The sequence below is a fragment of the Cupressus sempervirens genome, chromosome 11, assembly GCF_028749045.1.
Source record: "Cupressus sempervirens isolate cs-2001-9-10 chromosome 11, ASM2874904v1, whole genome shotgun sequence".
In the NCBI taxonomy this organism is placed as follows: Eukaryota; Viridiplantae; Streptophyta; class Pinopsida; order Cupressales; family Cupressaceae; genus Cupressus; species Cupressus sempervirens.
The window spans coordinates 261,498,691-261,520,453 of record NC_143128.1 but is presented as its reverse complement, the minus strand read 5'-3'; the positions used below and the strand labels follow the sequence as shown (position 1 = coordinate 261,520,453).

General features: G+C 37.5%; 2 protein-coding genes across 3 annotated transcripts in view; one reads left to right on the top strand and one right to left on the bottom strand.

Moving 5' to 3' along the window:
• The window catches only part of LOC149529133 (protein virilizer homolog), a 168,328-nt gene that overhangs the window by 14,509 nt on the left and 132,056 nt on the right, over positions 1 to 21,763 (top strand). For both annotated transcript variants that reach the window (XM_089811290.1, XM_089811289.1), the window contains exon 2: positions 19,376 to 19,464. Coding sequence is in view for 1 of the 2 variants with exons in the window: in XM_089811289.1 (XP_089667415.1) it covers positions 19,376 to 19,464 (89 nt within the window). In the remaining variant the exon portion in view is untranslated. The remainder of the gene's footprint in view (positions 1 to 19,375; positions 19,465 to 21,763) is intronic.
• Positions 4,269 to 6,048, bottom strand: LOC149529136 (uncharacterized). The gene is made up of 4 exons (XM_089811137.1): positions 5,895 to 6,048; positions 5,631 to 5,772; positions 4,790 to 5,011; positions 4,269 to 4,685 (listed from the first exon to the last, which is right to left on the bottom strand). Exons 1-4 carry the CDS (start codon positions 6,038 to 6,040, stop codon positions 4,269 to 4,271), a joined length of 927 nt encoding a protein of 308 aa, XP_089667263.1. The 5' UTR covers positions 6,041 to 6,048.

Sequence of the window (21,763 nt, the reverse complement as noted above, 5' to 3'; positions counted from 1 at the left end):
CTTTCATGTCGTTATGTTCAAAAATCTCTTTAGGTATGGTCATGCATATAGATGCTGATGTTGGCACAAACTTAGCCACTGCCACAATCACAACGACCACTATTATATTTTTTATAGATGAAACCTTGACGAAGAGAGCTTTAGTGGTGAGAATGTCGACGAAGGGGGCCTCGACTGTGAGTACCTCAATGACAGGAGTTTTAGTGAAGGGTGCCGCGATGATGGGAGCCTCAACAAAGAGTACCTTAGTAAAGGGAACCTTGGCAGAAAAAACATCAACAGAGAGTACCACGACAACAAATAAAATTTTAGCTGCAGATAAAACCTCAATGGGACACAAAACCCCGGTTGAAGCCTCGATGATGGATAGAGCCTTGACAACGAGCAATGTCGCAATGGCAACAAACATAGCTATTGCAACCAATGTAGCCACAATGACAAACACACCATGATGATGGAGACAACCATGACGTCGTCAATGGACACAACTACGACGACCAATACACACTTGACGATGGATACAAACTTGACATTGTTGACAGACGCAATGACGGTGACAAACATGATGATGGACTTGGCAATAGAAATGGCTGTGGTGACAACAACGGAAAAAATGAAGATGACATATATGATGACGATAGCAGTGTTGGACATGGCAACGGACAATGTGGCGGTGATGACAACGGATATAATGACGATGACGGATATGGTGACAGTGACAACAATGGACACAATGACAGTGACAAAAACTAACTCGACAGACACAATCTCGGTGTTGGTAGCGGACATGACGGTGATAGATTCGGCGTTGGTCACGGACACGAAGGTGATAGATACAAACTTGATGATGGACACAGACTCGAAGTCGGTGATGGACACGACGGTGTCGGACATGAACTTGGCATCGGTGACGAACATGATGGTGATGGACACGATGTTGATAGACACAACGACGATGAACACGACGGTGATAGACACGACGGTGATGAACACGAACTTGACGATGCACATGGGCTTAGTGTCGGTGACGAACATGAACTTGGCATTGGTGACGGACACAAACTCAGCATTAGTGATAGACACAACGGTGACGAACATGACGGTGACAAACACAACATTGACGTACACGACGGTGACAGATACGACGACAGCGACGGACACAAACTTGGTGTTGGTGATAGACATGATGGTGATGGACACGACAGTGACAGACACAATGGTGACGAACATGGCGGTGACAAACACAACGGTGAGTCGGTGACGAACACGACAGTGACAGATACGACGACAGTGACAGACACAAACTTGACGTCGGTGACGGTGATGGACACAACGATGATGGACACAAATTTGGTGTCAGTGACAAGCACAATGGTGACAGACACGATGACGGTGAGGGACACGAACTTGATGATGGATACAGACTCGACACTGGTGACAAACATGAACTCAACATCGGTGACAAACATGGCGGTGATGGACACGATGGTGACAGACACAAGGACGGTGATGGACATACAACCTCACTGATGGGCAAGACCATGATGATGGACATTGCTTCGGTGACAGATACACAACCTCGACAACAAACACCTCTGTGATAGGCACAGCCTCAGGCACAACTTCGGTGATGGACACAACTTGATCCTTCCATGTCTTCACAAGATCCATGCAAGCAACTTCTTCATTTTTTTGATGTTATCCCCATGTTGGTGTAGTAGAAATATTTAGCAAATCCTCCTGGAGCGGCCTTGTAATCATGCCTTCATTCTCCTCACGTAAAGCATCACCCTTATCGTTGTCAATCATTTTCTCCCACTTGTGCAAATGAGATATTAGTTTTTCTTCACAATACTTGAAAACATTACTGACCAATCTGTATGCTGCTATAGAGGGAATACATTCTAGATTATGAACAACCCATAACATAGATGTGATGGGTTGAGATATTTCATCCATCTCTTCAATGTACGAAATCATAAGACTCTCCATAGCCACTGAAATCTTAGCATCTTCCTGGATGGTGACCAAGAAGTGATAAAATATATCATGGACCAAATTTTGCAATTCGAGATCTAAGAGAAGGTTATTTACTTTGACATTTGCACAATTCTCCAATATTGTAGATCTCCTACCAAAAGGATTAGTAATGAAGTCATTAAGACTCTGAAAGTTGTCAACTATCACGGTGTTATCTCTATCACGGTGTTATCATCATATGGTGCTTTAGGAGCCGAAATTCTCAAGGCCTCACTGAGACATGCTGCAATTGCCAATCTTTTATCCTTGTTATGGTGTCTCAAAAGCGTGGGTTGACTTAAGGCCTCCTTCATCGGCAAGAGGATTCTCTGTATAAATCTTGAATGTAATTTGTTCACCTAAAATGGAAGATCAACATCCTCACTGAGCTCTTTGCCAATCCTTTGTAGTGCCTTCAACCACCACTCTCCATCGATGTTGTGGCCACAGTGTGATCCAAGTACCAAAATCTCTCAATCATCCCAGCAGGCTGGCAAGATCACTGGCTTTGATACCACTGTAATATTCCAAATGGTTTCGGTAATGTTCCTGAAAGTTTGGGAGATTTCCTGAACAGTTTCAGAGATACTCCCGAACGGTTTCTGCTTTGATACCATTGTAATGTTCTGTTCTAAAGTTTCCTTATGAAGCCCCATACTATGCTTTAGGTAGTCTTGTCGTGTGCTTCAGGTAGTCTGGTTGTGTGCTCCAAATAGTATCCCTTAGTGCTTCGGGTGTGCAGTGCTTCAGGTAGTTCTCCCTTAGTGCTTCGGGTGGCCAGTGCTTCAGGTTAGTGAAAGTTTCAGAGATATCTCGAATGGTTTCGGAGATGCTCTTGAATGGCTTCTACTCTGATACCACTATAATGTTCCGTTCTAGAGTTTCCTTATGAAGCCCTATACTATGCTTTAGGTAGTCCTCTGGGTGTCAATGCACAATGGAGTGAGGTCGTATTGTAGTGTTTGAGCACAAGGAGGTTGTACGACAAGGAGCACGCAGTGAGAAGCCATGCGGTTCAGGAACAAGTGACCGTACGGTGGTCTTTGGGTGACCGCAAAGTAATGTGAATTGGAATTGGCACGGTCGAATCGAATCGTGAATCGGGGGTGAATCGCCGGTGAATCGACGATCAATCGGCAAATTTGAAAAAACCCTTTAAATGTAAAGATTTTAACAATTTAAGACTTATTTCATGCACCCTTTATTGAATATAACTTAAAAACACTATAACATCATCAAATAGAATCTAACATACATAAACATGAAACATAAAATCTATCACATACGTAACTATGTTATCATTATGTACTAAAATGTAAATTGTATGCTAGCTGAAGTAAATAAAAATCAAATGATCATAATGATTCAAATCATAGAATCGGTAAGATGAAATCATGAAGATCTATAAGACATCAAATCATAAATGTATGTATAAATCTAAGATGAAGATCCATGAAAGTTTGAAACATATGTCTATCAATGATTCAGTATCACTATCAATATCTATATAGTGTAAACAAAATATAAAAACAAGGCTCCAGCTCAAGCCTCATCATCCTCATCATCATCCTCTAGCTCTGCTGCAGCCTCAACCTCAGACTCTGAGTATCCAGTTTGCCTATGAGAAAGGCGTGTAAGGTAGGTCCTAGAGGACCGCTGAGCCATGTCCCCTACATGGGCAATGGGCTCACAAATAACATCGCTAGGGCCTGCGTCTGTGCGTGCGCGTGTGCGTCTACCAATGCCTGAACGTGCTCTAGCTGCCTCCTTTGCCCTGGCCACAGCCTCAGCCTCTACATCCACCTGGTCAACCCACGCGCGGTCTTCCTCAGTGAAGACTGGGTCCACGGTCTCTGTGATCCACTCTGATTCTGGATCAATCTCCTCCAGAATGATCGGAGAGGAGTCAGCGCCCAAAATCTGTCTGATCCTAAGACGAAGGTTGTAATGAACAAAGACAAGATCATTCAACCTCTGCACTGTCAACCTGTTTCTCCTCTTCGAGTGGATGTGCTCGAACATGGACCAACTGCGCTCACATCTAGAAGCGCTGCTCGGCTGACTCAGAATGCAGATGGCAATTTTTTGAAAGTTTGGGGTTGTGGCCCCAAACATTTGCCACCATCTATTTGAAATAAGGAAAAAACAAAAACAATTAGTCTCATTTACAAATTGCAACTCTAAAATTAATGCATTATATAATCAACTTTAAGTTTAGAATCTAGATTCATGAACATTGAATATATTATTTAATTTTTACCTAGCTGTAGTGTTGTCTGAGCATTTATGGCCATCCTGCCAGAGAAAAGTGGCCCCTCCTTATTGTTGAACTGGTCTAGCTCAACAATCGCAGCAGCGCTATTTTCATCGCTACTCAATCTCTGAATCACTGTGTATAAGCCAGTGAGAACCTCTGCATCCGCCTTGAACTCAGGACGGAAACGAAATGCCGGATTCAGATAGTAAGCTGCTGCGTGGATGGGTCGATGGAGCTGATTCTGCCATCTCCTATCGATGATGTCCCAAATAGGGCCATACCTCTCCTGCACTCCTGCATATTGGGCTCTGATGGCCTCCTTGGCCCTATCCATGCCCTCATAAATGTAGCCCATAGAGGGCTTCTCCCCATCAGCAGTTCGTAGCAAAGCTACAAGGGGCTTAGTGACCTACATATAAAGTAAAACAAAAAATTTGAGTCAAAACTTAAATATAAAATAATATAACTTAAAGTAAAAGCAAAATACTAAATGTTAAATTGCAATAAATTTACCTTAAGGATTTCTCTAGCGGGTTTCCAAAAACCATCCTCATCAAATATGCAATCCGCCACATCTAACCCTACAGTGGTCGTAGCATAGGAAGAGCAAATCCACTCCTGCTCAACAAACATGCTCCTCAATCCATCCCTTGATGTCAACAAGGACTGCAAGGTGATGAAATTCGAGGCAAACCTCGTGATACCTGGGCGAGCTAACTCCTTGCCTTTTGTGTACTTCCTCATTGTGTTAAGGACAAATGCATGATTATAAATGAATTTGCATACGTTTTTTGCCCTTTCCACACATGACTTGACAAACTCAAGTTTGCCAATTTCCTCCAACATGAGGTCAATGTAGTGTGCCGCAGAAGGGGACCAAAATATGGTGGGGTGCCTCTCCATCAAAAGTTTACCTACAACAATTTTAAGTCAATTAGAAACTCAAATTTCAAAATTCAAATAAATTTATTTTCAAAACTTGAAAAGTTAAAAGTTTACCTCCTGCAACATAATTTGCTGCATTATCCGTCACCACCTGGATCACATTTTGTTCCCCCACCTCTGTTATAACTTCCTCAATAGCCTCACATAAATATGTGGCATTTTTCAGATGTGCGGAAGCATCAATGGATTTTATGAACATGGTATATCCTACAAGGAACAAAACAACGAATTATAATATTAAATGGATCATTAACGAATTAGCATTCAACAAATCAAAATTTACAATTATGTATGTAAGAAAGTAGAATGAACAATCACCTCCACAGGATACAAGAAAATTGAGGAGTGTTCTATTCCTCCTATCAGTCCAACCATTAGTCATGATGGTGCAACCCTTTGCAATCCATGCCTTTCGGTTCTCCTTGAGGTCAACTCTCATGTCCTCTACCATCTCATCCAGGAGGTATCCGCTCAACTCAGCCTCAGTTGGGGCTTTAAACCCTAGATCACAAGTAGCAACCGCATCTATCATATTCTGCCAATAAGGAGCCCTGTCACAAATAAAAGTTTAGATGTCAAAGACTCAAATTATAAAACAAGTAGATATAATTAAAGTTTTACTTTTACTTTTAATTTTAACTTTAAAGAAAACAAAGAAAAAAGAATCAATTACCTGGCTGCAATAAATGGAATGTTGCAAAAGTACCAAAATTTGCATATCTCCTTTCTAGCAGCATCGTGAATCTCCTTGTTCAAACCCATGCCCTCAAGCGTGGGTTGGGAACCAGGAGTAGTGCGGGGCACAAAGTAACTATCCATTTTGTTTTTCCGCACTCTAGGCTGCAATAGGTGTCTCAGTATGTGACCGACTAGCACTAGCACTAGCACTAGCACTAGCACTAGCACGAGCAGAAGAACTAGGATAAAAAGAAGGCCTAGAAGAACCCTCTCCAACACAACCTACGGATGCGGAAGCTGATGCAGATGCAGATGTGGATGCGGCTGCAGATGCGGGAACATGGGAGCCAATACCCCTTAACCCTTCAATTGCATTTTCCTATTTGCTTTGTCTTTTTCAATTTTTTCTAATGCCATTAAGCAAGTGCGTTTTGCCTCAGGAGTTTGGTGAGTGCAAACTGTAACATCGTGTCCAGGTATAACAGCAATGTGGAATTTCAATCTATAAATACCCCCGAAAGTTATTTTTTCTTTACAAAACATGCATTTTGTTTGATATTTGGTTCTTCCAGGAAACTCTTCATTATATTTCCAACATTCATCTTTTTTACCCATTGGAATTTGCGAAAAACGAGAGCAAATGCTGCTGCAATAAATTTTTTTATGTAAAATATCAAAGTTTGAAGCTAATAAAAATTAGAAAACAACAAACCCTAGCTTGCAACTTAGTAAAAATAAAGAACATTCAAGATTTAGACTAAAATTCTTGAAAACTATAGAAATTTAACAAAAAACGCATAATACACTAAAAATTTAACAAAAAATGCATAATACACTAACATGCAAGAAAAAAATAAGCACTTACCTCTTGCAAATGAGTTGAGGAGTGTTGATATTGGCTCCTTAATGCTCCCAAAGCAATTGATGGGCTCCCCAAATGACCTGCTGATCTCTTTGGTGCTCTTCCTTCTTGCCGGTTGGAAACCTATGGCTTTTTTTTTCTCTTCTTTTCTCTCACTTTTCCTCTCTTCTACTCATGCTTAACAAATAGAAGGCCCTTTAGGGTTATAACAAAGAGAATAGGTCAAAAACAAAGTGAAAAAAACAAGCGATTTTTTTTAAAATTTCAACTTCCCTTTTTACATGCTGCGGGCGATTCATACCCGATTTTTACAGGCGATTTTGGCGATTTTTACATGAATCGCCTGAATCGGCTATTTAGGCGATTCATGGCCTAGAAATCGGCGATACCGATATACGATGCAAAAAAAAGGCGCCCAGCATGAATCTGGTCGCAGAATTGCCGATTCAGGCGATTTTTGGGTGATTCTCGTTACTATGGGTGACCGTAAGGTAGTGGATTGAAGGGTCATACGGTGACAAGGGAAGAGGTGGCCATACGGTGGAGGTGGAGGTGCAATTGTGCGGGATGGAGATAATGAGGTTGTATGGTGGGAAAAACAGTTGTACGTTATGGACAAACTGGAGGCCGAAAGGGAGGTAAGGAAAGATGGTGGTGTGTTGAGGTTGTCCGTTCGCACGGTGATACAGGAGGAGGTTGTATGATGAAGTAAATGTAATTACAGCAAGGAGGAAAACAAAGAAGTTTGGCAATGCCGTTCGCAATGCAAAATGCAATATATTAAACACAAACACCTTATAGGAAACCAAAGACCAGCTAGATACACGCTTGCACCAATTAATAATGATATTTCGCATATAGACTCAAAAATAGAGATTAGAACACACATAACCTTTAATTAGATTTGCCAAAAGATGGTGCTCTGATTTGCCAGATCTGAGTGAAATATTACATGCGACAGAATAGGGTGAGGGTTGAATCCCACCGAAACTGGAAATAACCAAGTAGGGAAGGCCTTCCATTTTCGAAATGGTGAACAATAGAGAATCCCAATAGGAATTCGCAGTACAAAGAAATAATCCAAATTGCATATCTACAACTACATACAAGCCGTGCTTAAATGCCCGTTGGGGAAAACCTTTCCGAGGGTGTACAAAGATAGCCGACGACAAAACTTACCAACGAAAACTAAAATAAAAATAGGTTCGAGATATATTAAATCAATCGGAACCACAAAGACAAATAATAACTTGGGTCCATATTAATTAATTAAAGTAACTTATTAATGGTCCTTTTATTATATTATATAAATTCTGGGACCAGTTAATTAATTAATTCAATTAAATTATTACATTCAAATTTGGGGACATGACACACCCAATGTGTGGGTATTGTGTTTTCTGGTTACCCACCTATTGTAGGTTGTGTGGAGCCTCGTTGCTGTACGACATGTGGACTGTGGTCTCCTACTCAAAGTTGGAATTATTCACAAACTTGGAAATATTTCTGGTTATCTCCAATATGCAAATGAGTAGAGTGCGCTTAGTATTTCCGCAAAACAATGGTTGTCATAAGTGAGGCTCTTGATGCAGAAAACAGTTGACAAGTGTGTTATTTAGCATTTGCATTCAAAGCCCATTGTTGTATTTTTCCTTGCTTTAGTTGGTGTATTTATGACTTCATAATTGATCTAGAGCTCCCATTTATTTACATGGCATGCTTTAATCCCCAAAACATAAGTAGTCGTAGATCAACATAAAGGAGTTTCTGTTTTCTCTTTTTTTTTGTGTGTATTATTCCATATTTGGTTCGATCTCCTTTTCTAAGATATGTATTTTGCTGCTTCTTTTGTTTTCTTTCATTTGTAGTACAACTCTAATACCATGTTGAATAACATGAATCATTTTTCTGCAAATGTATTAACATTATCAAATGTAATTGATGTGTACCAAATGCAGATTTGGATTTCATATCAATATAAGAGGAGACGTGTCATGAAGAGACATGTCTCTAAGGTTTAATCATCATTTAATTAATATATTAAATAATAATAATTTGTACTATATATATATGTATTATATATAATATTATATATACATATTATTAATTAACTATGATAATATATATAATTATTACATGAGTAAGTATATATAGGAAATGATGATTTACAATGTTCTGGGGTAATCCATGGTTTATTACATAAGTAACATGGTTTATCGTGGTTACCTCTTCTGGTTCCTTCACTCTGGTGGAATGTTTTGGAAGTGAAGTTTCAATCTCTTTCCTTATTATTAGATTGAACCATTTTTGCCTTATAGCTTCTTGTAGATTTTGCGGCTCGTGAGGTTTTACCATATTTTTTGTGGATTCTTTAAGACATTCTATGAACATACGTGTATGTCTCTTTTGGGGGAGATCAGGAATTATGACTGAAAATTCTCGAAATTATTTAACATATTTGTGCAATGTTCTTGTTTGCTTAAGGTGTGTTAACTCTTGTAAGTACCACTCAATATCTTCTCATCAAATCGGTTCATGAGTTATTGGGAGAGCTCTTCGTAAGTTTTAACGTCTATATGCCCCAATGGGATACGCCCCTAGGTCCAACAATCATGTGCTGCTCCACCTAAGAGGATTATGGTGTATTGGAGGGCTTCCTCCTCCGTAATGGGATTTAGGATGAAGAATGTGTTTAGTTTTTCTAACCATTGATGCGCTGACATCTCCCCTGACCCATTAAAAAATGGAATTGCGACGTTGCTTATTTTGGGTTTGAGTTCTTCATTCATATAACCTCTAGGCATCTCTCTTCTCTTATCTGCACAAAATTCCCTAATAGAGACTGCTTCTCAATGTGAGGTTCTAGAGGTGCATATGCTCTTGCAATGTCTTGAATGCTAGTTAGGAGTTGTTCTACCCCTTCCTTCTCTCTTAGGTTTACTCTTCTGGGTAGGAATGTAGGTTGGGGGAGGTTCGAACTTGAACTTATATTGTTATTATCAGAAATGGCCCTTTAGCTACCGAAAATGACCCTTTAGCCAAAAATGAGCTTGAAGCTCCTGAAAACAATTTAGGACACCAGAAACAACCTTTTGCAACAACATAGACTAGTTTGCCACTTGGTCAACATGTAGGGTCAAATTTATGAAGTCTAACTTGTCTGATGGGAACATGTTTGTGGGCCTAAGAGTTTTGCAAATGTTTGAGATGTTGTTAATTGACATAGATTATCTTTTGTGGTAGCTCAAGCACATCAAGCAAGTTTTCTAAACCATTAAACACATGTGTCCTCCCTATTTGACCTAGGTAGAGGCTTGGAACACTCGTTCGCTGACTTACGAACACAACCAAAGACTCCTTAGCTATGGCAGGCCAATCAACATGCAATGGATAATGGCGTCCATATTCCTGAGTAGTAACGTCAAAGGGGGCTCGATATGCTGAATATCTTGGGGTGATTACTATTTGCCTCGCACAAGTATAATCAGCCTTACAGAGGCGATCCAAATGGCAAACTAATTTAGGTTCAAATAACGAAGATCTGTTCGTACCCTTCCTCGATAGTCCCACAAGCAGGATTAAGGTCTGTCAACCCTATGAGCACCTAAAAATATGTAGTCTTACAAGCAAGATTCAAGCTTCTCTACTTTACACAACCTCCAAGTGGTGTCCAAGGAAATGATCAAATCATGGTTTCAAGGACAAAATGAATGTCTCCTGAGATTTTCATCTCAAGAAAGCTTCTTGATTATAGTGAGATGGAAGGGTTCACTTGGTTTGTTCCTGGGAGCTTTTTACCTCAACCTTCAAGCCCTTCAAAGGTGAAATAAGGAAAGCAGATTAGATCTAAGAGTCTAAGTTTCTGATTCTCTTAAAGAGAGAAGACTATACTCCTCTACCTCTGCGTCTTTCCAATACTTATGTTAGCTAACATACTCATGAAAATGTCAAAAGGTTCTAGGTTTCTTATTCTCCTTAAAGGAAAAGAGTATGATCCCCTCACTTCCAATAAGATCACTCACAATCAAGCCCTTGTTGTCTCTAAGAATGCCACTCTTTTTAACTTGGTCTAGGTTTCTGATTGTCTAAGAAGGAGAAGAGCATACTCCCCTACAAGTCATTAAGACAGGCAAAGAACACAACACTAATTACTAGATTCCTACTAAAGCACTAAGCAAGCACAATGTTCTATATCAGCTTCAAAGGTAACCTGCAAACCAAGCATTAGTATTTATGTTTGAATATAGCAATCGTTGACAAGCATTCTTTGTCAAGGGTCCTGCAAACACATGTTAGGATGTAAGGTCAATCAAGCAATGCTAGATCACGCATTATTCGTTACTCAATTATGCAAGTAGAGACATTGGAAACGACTGAAGAAGTGCTTCCATGTACTTCCCTTCCCAAAAATGACTAATGAATCACTAAAGGTGACCCTTTACCCTAAAGGCAACCCATAACTCCCTAAAGGCGACCCTTCCAAAAGAGACATAAGATTTGACTAGAAATGCCTCAAGATGGACTAGAAGCACAATAGTTTCCTAGAAATGACCCTTTAGCTTAAAGGCGACTCAGTATCTGCAAAACAAAGGGTTAGAACATGACCAAAAAGCTCAAAAATGGTTAGAAAGAGTTGGGGCTAGGCCCCATGGTAGGTGCTAGAAATGTGTGTGTGAAATAGTGTACTTGCACAAGCAATAGCACACTTCAATAAACATTAGATTGTTAGTCTGTAATGAGCAAATAGTGCAAATTACAAGCAAAGAGACTAACAAGAGTGTCCTATTGCTCTCTATCTAAAACAAGTATAAAATGGGTCTTTGAGGTTCTCTTAGACATTGCAGATCCATGATCAATGACAATGCATTCTAGAATGAGAGATTCAAATTGAAACAATGCATCTAAAATGAGCTAATTAAGACTAAATGAGTTGATTCCATTATGAAATTGAAGTTATCTAAATGCAAAGTGCACAATTAAGCTCGAGTGTGTTGGTTTCCAAAATCGCAGATTGGAATTCTACGAGTCTTGCCAACTTGATGTTAGGATATCCAACCAGTTATGGCCAACTTGACGGGATTGATTAATGCGATCCAAATTACCTGTGCTTTTGGCTCTGCAAAACCAAGGCAGGCGTACTAGATTCTGTACAACTACTTTAAATCCAAGATGCTTAAAGCAGATTGGTGAGAACACGTATACAACGAAAGTTTTCCAAATGGCAAGAATTATAGAAAACTTCAAATTTGCAAATTACGAATGAATATATGAATGTTTTTAAAATAAGGATAAGTATGGATTAATGCAACAAATGAATATATTAATTATTCAAAGGAAAGATATGAAATAATTGCCAGCATATGGATTGCGAATTATGAAAAATATAAAGGCCAGTGCCGAAGGGTGATAGAGTCAGTATTATAAGTTTAAAACGTACAACTTTATAAAATTCTATGCTCATCAATTATAAACAATTTAGTAATCAAGATGTGACAAATCAAATATATGGCCACAATTTTAAAATAGTGTAGAATGTATTTTAACTCCTATGGTAGGGAGACAAACTAGACATAGATTTGGAAACAATTAAATATTTCACAATATCTATAATGTTCAATTTTAAAATGCTATAATTGATCTTGTCCACTTATCTATCTTATAAATTATTTATAAAATTAAAATAATAATTATAAAGTACAAAACTATATAATATCTGATCATGCTAGAAATAAAAATTGCAATGGAGATACTCTTTACTAATGATCCATCCAATCAATTGGACTCTAGAATCGCATATGAAAATATTTGTTCAATAATCGGAATTCACAAACTTAGTTCAAAAATTCATTCATTTCTCAATGAAAGAATATAATACATCAAATACGTTTTATGGTATGAATATGTAAGTTGTTTGGAAATTGTATCTATAAATATCAATTGTATCTCCCCTTGTTTGATTTTACATATCATATTTATAACCGATGCGGAGACACTTTCAAACATCGTGTCCCTTTGTAACAAGTAACTGAATATTGTGAACCTTTAATGTAGCTTGTAATATAATTTGACTTGAGGGAAATGAAGCCATTTACTTGGGCGTATAAACATGGGCTTTTTGTATGCATATCATGCATAATTCCATACTTTTGCCATGGTCGATTGTTTATATCTGTCACAGGTGCATATCTCCGTAGACTTGTTACATCCTGGTGAGAATCTCCCGCTCCTGAACAATTCATTCCTACTTCTGTACAATGTACAGAGTAATTTGGAAACATGAAAGCTTCTAATCCATCAATCTTTACTCCTCCGCTAGAACAACTTTCTGGGATTAGACATGAAATCCTATTTGGAAGGGTTCCCTAAGTTGCACTTCTGGATGCTCATGCTTGTGTTGTCAGACATGGTGGTCAACCATCTAAATAATGCTCGAGCCACTCCTCTCTGATGCATTACAGACCTGCATAAAACACAAACCATCCTAAGGTGAAATTTAAAAATGATTGATAAAAAACACTATAATTCCATCACTTCATGGTATTGAATATTGAAAGGGTCTGACGGCATCTCATTTTTTTGCCATTAACTCTGAATTTTTGGTTTTGTATCCACTGAGCCTCTGCATCCATCGGTTTTTCCTTGCTAACACATTCTTCTCCAGGACGACTTGGACTCTGTCTCCAATCCTTCAACATGTTCAAAGAATAGTCAAATCTCTATGCTTATTGAAAAACAAACCTATTCCATTTCTGCGTCGAAGTGTATTGCTGACATCGCACACCTTATCAAGAATATATGTTACCACAAATTTCATAGTTAAAGACTCGTACATATTACAGTATATCCTTTCCAGATTATTGGGTGCTGGTAACAAAGTTTGTAGTTGCAGACTTAATATTCACTGCCTTCGAATTATAATTTGCACGCAGCCTCGATATTAGTTAGCATGATGACTGTAAGATCGGTTCTTGTTCTCAATGCCATTTCTGATACACCTATTTCCCTCACTCATGCTCCACCATCTGTCAATACCGTCTAATTATTCTGAAAACAATTATGTGAAGGTAATGTCCTGATCTGAAATTTCGGCCAAAGTCCATTATGATTAAATGCGGGAAATGTCTGGTAATATCATTGCAGTGAGCTTAATATGAGAAAAATCTGCTGCTAACAATTATGACTGCAATGCTCCACCAGTTGTGTGTCAGATATTTGTTTCTGAATCAAGAGAAGCGTGCTGTAGGTAGCTGAAAATAACTGTCAGCTATGGATGTTAAGAAATTACCGATGCCACTGCTACTTAACTTTCTGCATTAGAAGTCTCTGGTTATAGAGAACTGAACTTCTTTTGACAGCACAAAAAATCCCATTATGCAGAGTGTTGTGGGCTTTTCACACCATCGCCCCATTGCAAATGGGGGGCCCCCTTTTGTCTCTTGGTCTTGTCCTTTTGGCTTTAGTTCTTGGTAGTATTGGGCTCAATCTTCTAAAGTTCCCTCTTTCAAATGGGAATTGGTAAAATTGGCCTGATTTGGAAAGTGTTGTGCATGTGGCTTTGAGAATGGAAATTGTTTGCTTGTTTGAGAATTGATTGTCTTGACTTACTATTTTTAGAAAGTCTATTTTTAGTAAGTCTATTTTTAGTAAATGTCATTGCCTCTTGGATTGGCCTTATTTTGACTTTGGGACAACTTACTATTTTTAGAAAGTCTATTTTTAGTAAATTTCACTGCCTCTTAGATTGCCCTTATTTTGACTTTGGGACAACTTACTATTTTTAGAAAGTCTATTTTTAGTAAATTTCACAGCCTCTCGGATTGACCTTATTTTGACTTTGGGATAACTTACTATTTTTAGAATGTCTATTTTTGGCAGGTCTATTACGACAACAAGTGAGCTATGGCTGATAAAGAGCCAAAAGGGTACATGTTTCTATATCCAAAAGAATGAGCAAGCATGACAGTCAATCAAGAAAAAACTGGTTTAAGTCTGGAATAACCCATGAAATATCCAAAAGTGGAAAGGCATGAAAATATCAAGAAAAATGGTTGTTGCTGAATTCTTCCATTATGGACAAAATCCACGATCTCTCAAAAAAATCCAGCTTTGTAGAAAAATAGTTGTTGCGGAATTCTTCCATCATGGACAAAATCCATGATCACTCAAAAAATTCAGCCTTGGAGAAAAATGGTTGTTGCGGAATTCTTCCATCGTGGACAAAATCCAAGATCACTCAAAAATTCTGCCGTGGAGAAAAATGGTTGTTGCGGAATTTTTCCATCATGGACAAAATCCACGATCTCTCAAAATATCCTACCATGGAGAAAAATGGTTGTTGCAGAATTCCTCTGTCATGGACAAAATCCATGATCACTCAAAAAATCCAGCCTTGGAGAAAAATGGTTGTTGCGGAATTCTTCCATCATGGACAAAATCCACGATCTCTCAAAAAATCCCGCCTTGGAGAAAAATGGTTGTTGCGGAATTCTTCCGTCAGACAATCCACGATCACTTAAAAAATCCCGCCTTGGAGAAAAATGGTTGTTGTGGAATTCTTCCATCATGGACAAAATCCATGACCACTCAAAATTTCAACGAGCAAGAGAATTAGAAATCATGGAAGCGAAAATGGCTAAGTTTTGGAAATTTCTCCTTCATAGAAGCAAAAATGGCTAAGTGTTGGAGATTTGTCCTTCATAGAAGCAAAAATGGCGAAGTGTTTGAAATTCCTCCTTCATGGAAGAAAAAATGCTAGTGTTGGAAATTTCTCCTTCATGGAAGCAAAAATGGCCAAGTGTTGGAGATTTGTCCTTCATACAAGCAAAAATGGCGAAGTGTTAGAAATTCCTGCTTCATGGAAGAAAAAATGCTAGTGTTGGAAATTTCTCCTTCATGGAAGAATAAATGGCTAAGTGTTGAAAAATTTCTCCTTCATCGAAAAATGAAAAATGATTAAGTGCTGGAAATTTCTCCTCCAAATCTTGAATTTCACCCTATTCAAGTGTGTACCCAAGACTGGAAAAATGATTGATGATGATTAAAAAAGGGGGAATTCTTCAAAATGTAAGAAAAGGCATAACAATGAATTGAAAGCATTTGAAGAAAAAGGAGGAGAAAGCTCTAGTTCTAGAAATTCAAGAAAGACGCTCAAATCCAAAATTCTAGTACCAAGATCAAAGTACTAAGTGATCCGGTCCTAGATATTCAACGTTCAAAGATCAAAGTTCAAATCCAAAAATCCAAGAACATGGCAAAGAAAGTTCAATATGAAGAAATTCTAGAGTAACATAATCATCAGCAAGGGATTCCAATCCATTTTAGGGAGATGAATTTCCAAGCAAGTACATAGAAGGGGAGAACGTTCGAAGAGAGATTTTCAGAAAAGTTAGTCAAAGTTGGATCTTAGTTAAAATGATTCAGTTGGAAAAGACTCGAGCTTACATGGCCTCCATCATCATTTCATGCCATCCAATTATCTTTGATGAAGAACTGAGGTCTCCAAGTCAAACTTCTATGCATTCAGAGAATGGAATCAAGAATAATTTATTCGAGGAAGATTGAGCATTTATCAAGTAATGGACATGCATGGTGGATATTTATTGCACCCCACTCCTTACTAAACGAGCATGCATAGTGGGCATTTATTACCCACTACAGTAGTGGATTCCTTGTTGCATTAATGTAGATTCCTTTCCTTTGCCAGGTCTTCAAGGTTCCTTTAATGCCAGGTCTTGACTTAAGTAGTGGATTCCTTTATTAAAGTAGTGGATTCCTTGTTGCATAATGGGAATGATGTTGGTATCAGCTCCTGGAGATTGGTATCAATTGCATCAGTTAAGTCCTCTTTTATAGCTCACCAATTGGACGATTGGCAAGGCATCAATGTTTCAACTCAGCACTGTTGCAACCCCTGCTGTAGGATCACACAGCAAAGTAGGATTTCAGTGCTTGGCTCCAAGGGATTTTGTCTTTTTCTGCTAGGTGGCTTGAGAACTGATGAGAAAATTCAGCTTCCATAATTCCAAATTATGTACCTCCGAATGGTGCCCAAATCTGAATGTATGCTTGAATAAGAATAGGTCCCAAGGCCCTAATTTGTGTGCCACAATTTAAAATTTGAAATTCTAATTTGATTTAATATTTAATATTTAAATAGTCGTTGATTAAAATATATTTAGTGGTGTCAAGAAACATTCTTGTTGAGGAGGGCAATGGAAGCTGACTTCAAAAGGGAGGGGGCATCACAGTTAAGGTTCTTGTGAATGTTGATGAGTTCCTTTTTTCTCTCTTATATTGTTGCATCTACTACTTTCTCAAATACTGTCTTTGAGTTACATCTTGCACATGGAATAAATATGATGAATATGGAAGCGGTGGCAAAGTGAATAATGGCATGGTTTGGCATGGTTTGCAAGCTTCTTGTTTGTTGTGTAGCCATTCAAATGGCATGCTCATTGCCAATCACCTGCCAAAGAGTCTGTTAGTTTGGTGTGACTTAACATGTCTGAGGGTTACTTGAGTTTACATAAACTAGGAGAGTCCAGTATGGAACCTCTCAAATTGAAGTAATTGTATTTGCTGGATCATTAGGACAAGGAAGTATTTTGCAAAGTGATTTGGCATCTCCAGTTAGTATACAAAATAAATTTTTAATCCAGAAGAACACGGATCAAACACAATGCATATGGAATGGACTGGAAAACTGTGTAAGTTATCTCACAAACAGCACGAACCAATTGCCAAATCTGTCAAAATATTTTCAATGAATTGCTAACCACTTCTGAGCATTTTTATAGAAGCTACATGTTATGGCACTGAGGGAAGCTTCGACTAACTTGATGGGCAATTTTTTTAAAATATTGTTTTCAATAATGCACAGAAGGACATACTGAAACAAAAGAGTTCTACTTATTTTTGCTCACACACCAGGAGGCCTATTTACTCAAGCTGATTAATGAACTTGTGCCTAAGAGGGACAATCAACTATTTCTGACCACAAATGGTTGTAAAATGAGTATAGCATTTATGCACATGTATTTTAGTTAGTTAATTTATCATGAATATATCATCCAAGTATTCTGTGAGATGTGCAACATAACCGATGTTTAAGGTAAGAGAGGTAAAGCACAAACTGAGCTTGCTGTTTTATTAGACTTGATCTGGCAATTTTCCAGAAATGAATAAATATAAACTTTTAGGAGTCAACGTGTTATCTTAAATTGCATAAAATTGCAATACCATGATTATTCAAAATCTACCATGTTACAGATTGCTCTGACAAAATGATTTCCACTCTTTAATGTTTCCTGGGCATTGCTTGTGGTTCCTTGAGGCAATGTTCATTCTGGTAACGTAACGGAAATGTTTTACACAATATTGCAGAGATGATTGCATAGGATTTACCATCTGTGGGTGTGAGGGTATTTTAAGTGGCAAGTCACCCTATTCTTGCTTGTGATTGCAAATTTCCGTGGGCTGTTATAATTGCATCAATGTCAGATGGTATAATTGCATCGATGTCAGATGTGATAATTTCTTATACATTTGCTACAGGTTAAGTTACCAGATTCTCTCCAGCAAACCTCAAAGTCTGGTTCAATTTTGTACAAATTCTGGTCCTTGTCAAATTCTCCCCAAACTCGCCTACAGAGCTACAGATTCACTGCAAATTCTGTCAGAGAAACCTGGGCAGAATTTCGAGCGAATTTGGTCTGAAAACAATATTTTCGAACTGCTTTTTTTTGCCTAATTTGGTCTATTTAATCCTCCCAACCCTAAAAGTGACCACGAAAAAGGCCAAAAAGGGTGGTTTATATATCATCATGCATTTTCAAATTAATATGAAAACTTGCTTATGGAAGAAATTCAAATCGATGATTATATACTTATAGGTATCTTTTTAAAAAAGCAATGATATATTTGAAATCCAGGGCTTAAAAATTGAATCTCAACTTTTGATATAGCCTGGCTAGAAATCCTCTAACCAATACAAAATAAAAAGTCAGATAACTGGATTTATCTTTTGATGAATTTCTTTCATTCTCAAATTGTCTCCTTGATATGGAAATATGCCCCATGCACGTGACCAAGTAAGTGTATCATTGTATGTATGGCTAAATGATGCAACCAATATCCTTTTGAACTGAAACATAGATATGCGGGTGTGTTTTGCTATGTTTCTTTACTATTAGTAGAGTAGTGCATGGACCTATTTGTTGTTGCATATACACACACACAAATATATATATTTTTAAAAATATCTATTTTTGTAATCTCGAACCTGCATTTGTACTGAAATCGGAACTGGCAACTTGGGCTAGAGGTGATAAACATGGATTAAACTCAGGAAGCTCAGAGAGCTACCACCCTAGTGGCTGGGGTAGTAATCCATACAAATGTAAGAAACTTAACGAGAGGGTTGGGACCTGAGCATTAACCAGCACCAAATAAGATCTTTTCGTGAGAAATTTGACATTGTAGTTCTTATGAGCAAATTCAATCTTAGTCAAGATTTTGATTTGTTTTTCAATTATAATATCTGATGCAATTTTGGATTATGGTTGGGTTATCTATTAGGAAAAATAATTATTTGTAATTTATTGTCTCTATTTCAGGTACGATTCACAGAACCTGTTGTTATCAGTGCTTGTGAATTTTTGGAACAAAATGCTTCTGCCTCTTGCCCAATGATATCACTTTCAGGGTGAGATTTTTATTTTGCATTGGATCTCATAATTTGCAGGGCTAGTTGACATTTTTATATTGTGGTGGTCAACTCAAATTGTATTTTATATCATAGATCATCAGAGTCAGACATTATTGACAATATCATTGTGTAGTTGCTAGTGCAATTGAAATATGATTTGTGTCAATGATTTCAGATACAGGTTTTGGTATTCTGACACAAAAGTTATGCTCATGGTTTTTTTTGATTGAGTACATCACATTCTTCTCAATGTAGTTAAACTTAATTTAGTATGAAATGTGCCACAAGTATATAGAAGTTAATTTGACTGTTGTATTACAGATCTTCTTGGTTATCTGAATAACCCAGCAAACTGGAAAAAAGGGATTTTTTTTTTTGATCTATTGGGAAAAATGTGGAAAGGAAATTTTCAAACATAAAGTTATATAGTTGTCCATTAAATGTTAAAAACAATCCAATCAATTCACTGCAAAAAACTGCAACTTTTTCAGCAAGGAAAGGCATCAGGTCAAGTGGTAGTTAAATCAGACTAAATTGCTATGTTTTAAAGGTTTCTGCAACTATGCTTTTCTACCCTCAATGAGTGAGGTAGAGGAACTGGTCTTCATTATTAAATGTGTCATGGCCCTTTCTTGAAGTGGTATTAATTAATAAACAATAATAATTAAATAAAAATATGAAAGAAGAATACTAAGAATTAAGTAAATATTAGTTAAACAAAAAGTTGAAAGGCGTGGATGGAAAAGTTGTGCCTCTGCCAAATGAGAGGTATGAACGGGAGAGATGAGAACATCATTTGGGGTAAAAAGGGAAGGAGGAAGATAGAATGGAGCATAAGAATTAATGAGATATTCAGGGAAAGGGAAATGAAGAAGTGACTTTCAAAAGGTGAAGGGTTGTGTGTCTTTGAAAGGGCTGTGATTATGAAGTGTAGTGACTCTTCAAAAGGGCTGTAATTATGTGTTATGATAATAGATAGTTTTTACTATTGTTTATTATTATTTAATGGTTATCTATTTGTAATCTATTGTAAATATTAGAATGTTGCTAAAATTTAGTTAGTTAGTTAACTGTTAGCTAGAATAGAATGTTCCAATTCTTTACGATCATTTCCTTAGGAAGCATTATTTATTCATTTATATATATTGACCTATTAATCACTGTCAATAACAAGCAAGTATTTAACCAACAATTTTATAATATGGTTTCAGAGCAAATATTTAAAAAATAAAATTTTGAATGAATTTTTTTCCTCAACTTCTGGAAAACATTTGTTTTGTTTGAATCATTTTTCTGGGAGATGTTTTTTTGAGAAACCCTAATAAGGTTTTTTGACTGGGTGTCGTCTCTCATTTCTAGCTATCAATTTTTCTGGTTCGTGTGTGAGTTCTACCTCTTGGCTTTGCGTCCTCAATCTAGCTCCCGCACGCACCCATAGCCTCTTCATTTTTGCATCCCTTTGTCTGATATTGTTTGTATTGATGCTATTTTTGGCCACACCTTGTAGTGAATCTGACAGTTTGTTTTTTACATCACGATTGGCTATTTTAGCAAAATTATGATCCAAATTGTGGTTGTTTTTTCTCTATTTGGTGACGTCGAGGGTTTCTTAAATCCTCAATCTCAGATTTGCGACAGACAAATGTATTTTGTCTGCAAATTTCTGCAATTTTTGAAGCCTTTTGTTGATTTCCTCGGATCTCTGCAAATGTAATTGCATTGTTGTAAGATATATGTTTTCTAATGGCAGCGATATCGCTCTTATTTATATTAAGGAAGAGACATGGAGAGACTTGTCTCCTTGAGGAAACATGTCTATCCATCATTATCTAATTAATATAGTAACAAATAATTTTTAAATATTAAAATATCTCATATATATATATATATATATTTATTTCTGCACTTTAGTCTCATAGTTTATCCAAGTGAAGCTACCAAACATCAACACTCTCTCTTAGCGGGGAGGATAAACACATGACCATATATTACCTCAATGTATTATAAAGATATTGGGAGTAATGGCCTCTTGAATGTCAACTCATTTGACACTCACCATGTACTCTTTGAGAAATGGCCTCCTGAATATCAACTAGTACTTTGTGTAAGGGCCTCTTGAACACCAATTTGCATAACATTCACCATGTACTCAAAATGTTCATAAGGTATGTGCATGCACATTCCCATAATGCTTACCATATGAAAACACCATATACTCTTTGAGAAATGGCCTCCTGAATATCAACTAGTACTTTCTCTTGAACACCAATTTGCATAACATTCACCATGTACTCAA